Here is a 10,903-nt window from a genome sequence, read left to right on the forward strand (position 1 = left end):
CCATGAGCACTTTTTGCTTTTGTTTGTGTTCCCCTCCCCACATGGAGCATGCTCAGTACTGAAAAACAAACTGTGATTTATGGTTGGAGGAGTGGGATCGAGGGTCTTTTCCCAGCTAAACTGATAACGCCTCTCATTCTAGCAGCTCCAATGGTGGGGCTATTTTTTTTTTTTTGCTTTCATTTAGTGAAGCAATCCCCTTATCATCGTCTCTCAGCATGTGGAGAGAGTGCTTATCTTCACGAGCCAGCAGAGTGAAGCCAGCTCCCTCAGGAATGATCCCCAGACAAAGAAGACCCCCGGGGAAATCGACTCCAAGCCTCCCCCTGTCTGTGGACTGACACACAGCACTGACTGGCCGCCATCAATACCAAGCCAGATCCACCCCCCTTCTCTCTGGCCTCGGTGGTCTAACAAGCAGTGGACAAACAAAGACGCAGACGAAATGTTTTTGTTTTTTTACGGCTGAGGAGCAAAGGCGTTGTTTGCAGGTTGGTCAAAGGAACCCTGTATAAAGGCAAGGTAAACAGCAGCCTAATGGAGCAGTAATTGCCCCCTGACTGTCCTGAAGCCCTGGGCTGAATGGAAGAGGAGAGTTATTGTGGGAATTAACAGGCTGTTTAAACCAAGGCAATCTTTCTGACTGCAGCTGTAAAGGTCACACAGCTGTTATCTGTAATCACAGCAGCAGTTTACTGTGTCACCTGTGTGTTTCCTCTCCTTTGTAAATATGAAAGGGGGGGGGGGGGTCTTCTGAGCTCGAGTTACATTTCTTAGCTTAGACACCCTCCTTCAACTACTTAACAGAATCACATCAGTGATGAGTCAATATCTGCCTAACGGATACATTTACAGTTTTTCATCATTTACACAAAATGTATGCAGAACTGTTTTCTATCAGTTACAGGCTAATTGGTAAAAATAACACTTAAAAAAAAATCGAAATAATGACTGCATTTTTTATTCAGGTTATTATTTTATTTTTTCAGTGCAATTCTCCAGTTTCTACTGTACAGGCTGTGCACTGTCCCTGTCAAAATAAACAAAAACACGTGTAGCTTTATAGAACTACACCTCTATCACTGAACCTGCTTTCAAGATGTGCTATAGTTTTACATGTAATAATGTGTGAAAACAAAACCTTTAGGTACCAGCTTTAAATGTAAACAGTGATTTATAACGTTTCATGAATTTCATCAACTCAAAAGGAATCCGACTGCACAGTATTTATGATCGGTTATCAATAAGAATCATAGGAGTTGTTGATTGATGATCAATGTTTGAGCTCGCTGTCACTGCATTGCTAAAAAGATCTGTGTCGCTGTGAAGATGAAGCCCGAAAGCAAAAGCTCCTTTCATCGACATTGAAGCAGAATGTATGAGGACAGGTGACAAATAATATATATGAATGAATTTATAATTGATCTAATACCACGTCACTAAAGTCTACATCTACTGCTCTGTGGATGTGATAACATGAACAGTCAATACAGACGTGTGCTGAAAGGGTCAGAGAGGTCAAACACTAACCGAAGTTCAAGAAGAGAATTTGAGTTTTCTAACTTTCAGTCATCACATCGCCAGTGTTGTTATTTGTTTTTTTGTGAAGGATGAAACAAAGAAACTTTCCCACTATTTACAGTTGTGAAAATCTGCAGCCATGGACTCATCTAAAGTAAAGCCGCCAATTACCTGTTATTGTGTTATCACTGAATCAGTAATTGTCAGATAATAGTGAAAGTGAAAAGTGCAGCTACGGGATAACGAGTCAGCGGCGTGTTTCAGATGGGCCGTTAACTGTTGTTTTCAATGAACGGTGAAAACTGAAATCAAGTATAATGGTCTAATTCAATGTCAGAAAATATCTAATTACACTTCTAATAAGCCATATTCACCTGACAAGTCCAAATAAACATCTTATTTAAAAGGTCTGAATGTGTGAATATTTGGCATTAAAGCACAAAATATGGACATTTTTCTGCATTGTTTTTCTGTTGATTGTTGTAAGTTTCATCTTAAGGTACAGCACCAACAGCGTGCTAATATTTTCTGTATAGTATTTTCTGCTTGTACTGTTTGAATAAGCACCGTTTGTTAGTGTAAAAACAGATTGCTCAGTTGTATCTGTCTGCATTCCTATCCAAGTTGTGCACCTTCACAGGACTCAATTGATTCCACAAGTGGTTTTAAAATGTGTCACTGTGCTGTCTGGCCTGACCTCTACAACATGTAGATTTCAAAGATTCAGGTGTCATCTTCGCCTTGCCTTGTAGGTGTGATGGAAAATAGCAGACTGGCACTAGAGTTTCTGCAAACGTTCAGCCTGCAGTGAATACTGAATGGATGCTGGATGGAGCTGGAGAGCAGTGGCGCCTGGCCTGCAGGTGCAGCCTCTTGGCCGTGCAGCGGGGCCCATGAATGGCCGATTGAGAAAATCAGCCCCCATCGGGCCTGTTCTCCAGGCCCAGGACTAATCCCGGCCCCTAATCGGATTATGTAAATTCCTACTCCACACAGAGACTTTTATGGAAGGCTGCGTCTTTGAAACAACACTTGAAGGGTGTAAAAAGAACAGCGACAATTGGTTAAACTAGACTTGTTTTTTATTTGAATGTAGGTTGAAAGTGGGAGGTAGAGGAGAGGGGGAGAGAGGGAGGAGAGGAGTGGTTAGAGAGAGGTAAGTCAGTGCGCTGTGCATGCCCTGTTTCCTCTGTAATTTATGTGTAGCCCCTGTGAATGGCTCAACAAGATTACCATAGACATAACAAAACCCATATTGTTGGACTGTCAATCTGGATATGCTATTTTTACCTTTTGTGGCCCAATCAGAGTAAACTCAATCCCTGTGATATCAACATCTTTCTTCACGGTGGAAGGATACGTGGGCTGTCCGTGCCTAATGTCAGAGAAACAGAAAGGAACAAGTGTCCAAAGCAGTAAATGGAGGATCAGAAACATGAACGTCTCAGTTTCACTCCAATGGGAATTTATTTGCCACCTTTAAGGATTAAATCAGCAATGAATCATAAAAGCAGCACAAATAGTCACTTTAAATGCTGTTGAATCCCAAATCCCTTCAAGTAATGCACTGACACACCTATGAAAATATTTGAAAGTGATCATTTGAAGCTGCCCGCATTGTTTCCAAATGATCTGGCAGAAGTGTGTGTGTGTGTGTGTGTGTGTGTATTTTGACAATCACCCCTCATTTAACACCAACCTCACACAATGACACAGAGGCTCAACGACAGCACACGTCACACAATGGGTTCACCCTCCTATAAAATGTGGGATGCGAGCATGCAGCAGTCTTACCCCTTCTCTCTCTCTCTCTGTGTTCCCCATCCCTCCCTCCCTCACACTCTCTCTCCCTCTCTGTTAAGGATATCTAAGTGAGCATAAGAAAACATAACTGAGTGGACATTCACGCCGGACTTGTGCGCAGCTGATAGCCAGCGGAGGACGACTGCAGCCAAGATTTTCTGCACATTTCTACACACAGAGGTGAGAAATGTTCTTGCAACCGTGTGTTCTCACTATGGTCAAGTTAATATTAAAAAGATAATGGCATTAGGGGAGATATTATGTGTGTTTAGCCTGCTGCTCTGGTGTAACGGTAAATAATGTTGTGTATTGAGATCAGACTTTGCATTACGTAGGTCAATTGATCTCTTTATAGTGATGCATACTGTAAATAGAATTGAGGTTTTTGACGCCTAATAAAAGGCTGAAAACACTTGTCTTTATTCCCTCTTTTCAGTATTTACTACCATAATATCATTTACTGTGTTGTTAATAATGCACTACAATGTCATTGTCATTTATATATATAAAATTGAAGATAACATTCACAACGTCTCAAAAGACATTCTGTTATAAAAGATGTTGCACTGCGGTCATTCATAATCAGTCTGTACAACAGCATCAACCTATGATAAGTTGTTCCGGTGCCGCATACGTCAAATGCAAAATGCAACATTTCAGGAAGAAGCAGAAAAAGAGCTTAATACTCCCGGAGAAATATTTCTTATGTTGGCTTAAAAAATGAGTCTGTTACTTGGTGGCAAAAAATGGGAATACTGCAAACTGCTAATTTTGCTCCTGAAATAAATAAAGTACGGGCTCTCAGTTATTCGCCTCAGTTGCTGGATTATGTTCACAAGGGATATGCAGATTATTTGCTTTATTATTGTCTATTTCTAAAACTTTCAAAAATATAAATATTCAACGTATCTTATCATATTTGTATTTTGCCCAACCAAGATGATGGGTTGCCGATAGACTAGTAGTTATGTCACGCGTTTTATTAAAATGTTCACGCAAAGAAACAGTTTCTGATCAATTTCCTGTCGACTTATTGTTGCAGGTTTACTCAGCATCATGACCAGGAAGGTTTTCACCAACACGAGGGAGCGCTGGCGTCAGCACAATGTCAACACTGCCTTCACAGAGCTCCGCAAGCTCATCCCCACCCATCCTCCAGAGAAGAAGCTGAGCAAGAACGAGATCCTGCGTCTGGCCATGCGCTACATAAACTTCCTGGTGCAGCTGCTGGAGAGCCAGAGCGGCCAGCCGGCCAGCCACTCCCCAACCGCTCTGCTCACCTTTCTCAGAGGAAACATGGAGCAACTACAATCCCCTCCTCACGCCTGGGCCCTGACCAGTGACACAGAAGTCCCATCACCTGGATCCAGCTGTGACAGCTCTGAGGCCTGGTAGAACCACTGCTGCAAAACACTAAGAAACAAACTCTTCAGTGGACTTTCTAACTTTTTTTTCCTGGGTTTAAACTGATCGTCTCCGTCTCCAAGACTCGTTCTTATCTCTGCATTTGTCACCAGAGTGTGACATTAAATGCAGAGGATGCAATTCTGTGTCAAATTTGCGGACTCCAAACATGGCAGAAAAAGTGGGCAAGGCCTCCAGCTGATCACTGTTGAAATATGGTTTGCTGTGAAAAGCTCATTTGTATTTTGCATGGATGTATAAAACCTGGATGTACAACATTTCCTTCATGTCTTCCTGTTAATATTCCTTGTTGCCGGTTGCCTGGAACTAATTTAGTTTGGCAGTGAGGGGTGTTTTTGCCAATAAGGAAAATGGGAGGGGGGATTAAGGAATTTCTCATTTAAAGCATAGATTCAGGCAAGCATTTGAAAAGATAATGGCCCAGCCAATTCTCCAGACTGCAATCGTCTCAGAAAGCCAAGGGCACTTTTATTTTCAGTCGACATGCTTCTTTTCTTGGGAAGAGTAAATCTGACCTTTTTTTTTTTTTTTTAAACAAGGTTATGTGACTTTGAAGACTCAGAGAATCCTCCCTCTTGAACCCCTTTTAAAAAATATGATGCTCAATATTTGTTGATAACAGATTTGTGATACTTTTGGCAAAACTGAAAATCCTCTTTCAGTACTTTAACGCTTCCCCACACAAATGTTTTCTTCTTCAATGTGCTTTGGTTTGAGTTTTTTGTATTATAAGCATGTCATATAGCCAAAGATTATGAATTGATTGTTTACTGTGAAAAGTTTGCTTATTTCTCCTAATACCTCTTTTGTAACTTATTTTGGCCCGTTTGTGAATATACAGTATTTTATTTATTTGAATTATTTATTAAATCATTTGTTATTAAATTAACCACAGTGTCTTTTGTCTCTCATCTTTACATTTTAAGAGCCACAAAATATTGATATGACCTTGTTTGTGTTGTCATGTGTTTATTAAGAAATATAATATTTCAAATAGTCCTAGTGTGTGATACAACTAAACTGAAGCAGAAAGAGCAGAGCCTCTTTGTTCGTGCTCAACAAGCCCAAAAACATTTGTCCACTAGAGCTGTGTTGGCTGTGTGGACACAGAGCTGACCTCTGCTCTCTGTCCACTGACCAGAGCAGTGCTGCAAGTGAAAGCTTAACTTGTGACCCAGGGGTTGAAGGCCGCTCGAGAGTCAAACACTGGCCAAATGATCAGATGGAGTTTTCTTGAGGAAAACGTCACTTAGTTGCTGCACACACGGTAACAATCGAGTCATAAGATCACAAGAACAACTGGCCGGAATGATTACAAAAGGGACAACAAAAATAATTCCATTTATTCCGATTAGATTCTAACTAAACAAGCGTAGGTTAACATCCAGCTCAATCATGTACAGTAGATGTTAGGGAGAAAAATGTGTATATTTTTTAATGGAAATACAACGCATGAAAAATTGCCACAGTATTAATTATACTCCTAATATTTCCATTAAATAATAGAATAAAGAATCATACAAATAATCAATCAAACATTAAGTCCATTAAATGTAAAAATATAAAAACATGTGTATTATAATTTGTTTAGTGGTGTCCTTACAAAGCAACAAATCTTTGTATTTGTTCACTTCAGAAATTGTTCCTACAAACTTTTTTGATGGAATATTTGGTATAATAAATGACTTACCGATATGCTCTAAATGGGTCATCAACACACTGATAAATTGTTTCAGCTATAGTTCAAATATAAGCAGTTTAGTTTGCACCAGAGTCCTTGTTTGTCATTTAAACCGAGGTCAGACATTTACATGCCTAATCGCCTATTGTGACAGTAGAAAATGAGCCCCATTTTCAGGCAAAAAGGCTGCAACTAACTGAGCTGAAGAGTAAACACTGTGTTGGGTTCAGGCGCTTTCACCCTGGCTGTTAAACTGCAGCTAATAGTGTGTACACGGAGCAGAGGGCAGCTGGACACACTGACTGGAGGCCTGTGAGAAACTGACAGGTGACTCTTTGTCATCCTGCAAAAAAAATAAAATAAGTAAATCCCAGTGTACTAGAAGAGTGAACATACTGTATATTGGCAGTTTATCAGTCTCACAGTATAAATTTGAGAGGTATTTAACTCATGTGTGAATTCATGGTGAATTAAGCAGTTTCATGGTTTAGTGATACCAAAATAAAGCAACTGTGGTCATTAAAACTAGTCTTCCTGGTTATATAGCATGAAAAACCTGTTTTTCATGTTGATCATTTTTTGTGCAATTCAGATTTAGAATTATCCAATAAATATTTGAAACTTGAAGGAAGATAAGGGTAGGATTTGACAGCTTTTGCAACCATTCTGCCCTGCTGTGAAATGCATTTTGCTGATACAACTTATTTACAAAAAGAAAAAAACGGTTTTTGCAAGATTATGAAACCTTGTATTGAAAATAATGACAAATCTGGTTATTCTCTTTCCCTCCACCAAGTATATTTGCCTGATTGACTATTCTCAACCAAGTATGTGGGTAATCGTCTATTGAGAGCACATTTCCTTATCAGCGTCTAGCACACTGTCTGAATCTGTTATCACAATGGGCCAGATCAGTGCAGGCAGCCCCTCGCTCTCCCGGCTGAGGCGCCAATGAAAAAGAATTTCTGGAGTTGGGTGCCAACCGATAGGCCCTGAGCTCTTTATCCCCTTAAAGCCAATTCACACTCTGCATGTTTAAATATCTCAGCTCAACCCCTGCCCTCCCACACTCCCATCGTGCACTCCAACCCCCCCACCCCCCTTTCACCATTCCTCTCGCTCTCTCTCACCCCTCCACGGCTGCAGAGTCCAAGCCAGGACTGCCACTGAGGACAACCTGCAGCCCGGATGGGTGGGTGGGATGCAGGTGCAGGCTGGTAGGAGAGTGTGAGAGGAGGGGAGACATCCATTGTTAGGCTGGACAGCACCCTCTCGCTTCTGGAGCACCCTCTGATGGGGGAGCACACTGACAATCACGCATCCTAATCTGATTATGCAAATATCTACTTCAAAAAGCAATATGCTGTAACCCTTACCCTGTGGTGGGAAGACAGAGTGAGGAAGATGAACAGAAGGAGAGGAAGCAGCAGAAATGTAATGAGAGAAGGGTGGATGGCTTAGCTCCAAAGAAAATTAAATACAAGGGGAAAATGCATAATTAAACTCAATACTTCAGCAATTTTTGCATGATAAATTCTGATATGCCTGTCAATAGTTTCTTTCACATGCACTCTGTTCCACCAGGATAGGTCTGGAAACAACACAATATACACACTGAATAGCCACTGACACCCTCAACAGGGCATTGAACTCAATATTGAAATGCTTATTGTTTTTCCAGTCACTCCTGAATCAAGCATCAAAAGGAATCTACAATGTTAATGAGGGCGCCAAAGAACCCAGAGTTAAGATTTGGACAACCGAACAGTTGAGGTGACATTTCCTGAGAACACAATTGCCTGAACGCTACTGCAGCCAAAAGGAGTGGTCGACAAACCCCGTTGCCCCAATCTTCAGTCCAAGGTGACCTCCGATTCCAACAGGTTTTTGAAATCAGCTGCTTCCTTCTACTAATAGACACATCTCTTAAAGAAGACTTAAGGTCTGCAGGACTGCTAGCAGCTCTTTAAGTCTGTACTTAGCATTATACTTTCAGCTAAATACAAAGGTCAGCAAACAATTGCTGATGAAAACGTGAATTGTGTTCGGTCACAAACCAAAATATTAGAAAACTTAAAATGTGACCAGATGATGGGATAACCACAGTGAGTAAATTCATGGTGCTAGGGGGATAAAATTACCCGAATTAACAGCAATCCATCCTGTATTTATTAAGAAATTTCACTTAAATGCACAGACTTTAATCTTATGATACTGCATCAGGAGAAGTCCGGTTTTCAGCAAAGTCAGTGGGACACATCCTCCTGTAGCTATGGCTAAGTGTACCAAATAATAAGTTAACAATTTTGAAGGTGTTGAGATTTTTCCCTTAAGGTGGGAATATACACTGTGCAATGTTTTCAATCGTTTTGAACATCTCAGAATCAAACTGCATGAGTAAGTGGCATGTGATAAAAACCCAAAGCTTGCGATTTATGTGTGCACACTGTGCTCTACTGCGACCAGATTGCTCACGCTACAAAAGCGAAATAAACAACTTGGGTCCCCAAATCCGGAAGAGGACTGGAGAGATGCTCACAAAGGAGAAACGTGCTGCCATGGCTATTTGTGCCTTTCTATGCGATGAAACGCCAGTAAAGGCATGAGTGTGCCTGCCACATCTCAACCACAGTGCTTCATTTGTAAACTCTGATGTCCCAGAGCACAGACAGAGAGTACTGTACCAGAACGGCAGGAAGGGAGGTAGCATTTTAGCGCCATGGGTTCCTAACTCTAAAAGTCGATTTTGTAGGGGTTTGTGGTTAGATGCCTGAAATAAGGTCTGTGGTTAACACAAGCTGAAGAGATGTTGACGTTTTGTTAGATGAGATAAACTACATTAGCTAAGACCCCCACGTGTGAATTTTAAAATTTTTACACAAACTTTAAACGGTGGTTGCTAACGAGTAGCTAACTGAAACTACAGTGGTTGTTGCAGACATTAAACGTCATCACGCCGGGAACTCTCTCCCTAATCCTCCTTACAGTCTCTAGTCATGTTTTTTAGTGCTCTTGCAAATATTTGGTTAATTAACAACTTATTAAGCTACGGTTTCGCTAGCTTGTCAAAATGGCTGATTAGATCGATGAAGCACAATGGTCATAATAAACCGACTGCGGTGTAGTTCACTAGAGCATAACGTTAGCTTTTTACTTCTCTCGGCTGCATTAACTTTTTTCAAACTTCATATAAATTACTGTTCATCTGTAAAGATGATCCCGCTAAACAAAAGAGCTATTCACACAGAGCTTATTTTTCTGCAATGTTTCAAAATCCAATGCAAAAATCCCATAGGCGAATTTTCGTAGAAACCACCAGCACCATTTCTTTCGGGTTGGCCTACAAAAATACGTCTTCACCAGTCTATAAACAGACAAAGCAGCATAGCAGAGAATAACATTAGAAACCTGTTTCTGTTTGTTTGGACAAAACAACCATTGAGCCTTAGACAATGGCAAAATCGCTGGGCTTGTTGTGCATAAACTTCCGCTTCATGCGTCCCTATGTGACTTGGCAGCAATCTGACCTTTTGCTCTGTCCCTCTTGTTCATAGATTTAAAAAAATGCATTCACAGAAAAATAAGAGATTCTCAGTTATTTAAATACAAAAAAGAATGTCTGGACAGTCATTTTATTGTGCCAAATGTAATGAGAGATTTCGATTTGATAAAGGGGCTGAATTCAAACGGGTACGTGCAAGTCTCAATAGGTGCCAGATTATGTTCCGGAGGGATCCAGCACAAATTTAAGCACTGCTTTACAAGTATGGCGGAGGCACCGACATGGCTACATGTTTCTTCTTTTTTTGGACGTGGTAACCCACTAATCTCAGGTGAATCGGCTTGTAGCTCTGCTTCAACTGTGCGATAACCTCACAAGGGCAGACCAAGGTGGAGAGGTGCCAGTCCACTTCCTGAGCACTGCCGAGGTGCCCCTGAGCAAGACACCGAACCCCAAAACTGCTCTGGAGCGCTCGCTGTGGGCAGCACCCTCACTCTGTCACTAGGATCCTGTTTGTGCATGAGTGTTTATATTGGCCTATGTGTGTGTTCATTAGACAGAGTGAAAACTGAATTTCCTCTCGTGGGATTAATAAAGTATAAATTATTATTATTATAAATCGGCCCAAAACAGTGAAAAAAATAAAATCGCACAATGTGTGTCCACCTTTAGTAGTTGGTGGCAGCACTAGACTAAGGATTAATGAATCACCAGAGCAGAGTCCTTCTAGCACTAATGATATCTGTCACGTTCACAGTAAAGCACTCAACAGTCACTGAAAACAGAAATGATATTTGAGGACAGCCGTTGTTCTGGTTAGCCTACTATTCAAACAAAATGTCATGGCAACACGTTCAAAAGGTCAACGTATAATTCTGATTATAGCCAAAGTGTGATATGGAGTAAGACAGAAAAATGCTTTGGAATGTGCATTTAAAATACATGTGCAATACATATTCATACTTTTCTTA

At 40.8% G+C, this 10,903-nt stretch overlaps 1 protein-coding gene across 1 annotated transcript; it reads left to right on the top strand.

Annotated features, from left to right (window-relative positions):
- Positions 1–3,323: 3,323 nt before the first annotated feature.
- On the top strand, positions 3,324–5,295 carry tal2 (T-cell acute lymphocytic leukemia 2). Its single transcript, XM_079355859.1, has 2 exons — positions 3,324–3,504; positions 4,367–5,295. The coding sequence occupies exon 2, from the start codon at positions 4,381–4,383 to the stop codon at positions 4,717–4,719; it is 339 nt and encodes a 112-aa protein (XP_079211985.1). The 5' UTR covers positions 3,324–3,504; positions 4,367–4,380; the 3' UTR covers positions 4,720–5,295.
- The last annotated feature ends 5,608 nt before the right edge of the window (positions 5,296–10,903 follow it).

The sequence above is a fragment of the Symphodus melops genome (genome assembly GCF_947650265.1).
Source record: "Symphodus melops genome assembly, chromosome: 1".
Taxonomy (NCBI): Eukaryota; Metazoa; Chordata; class Actinopteri; order Labriformes; family Labridae; genus Symphodus; species Symphodus melops.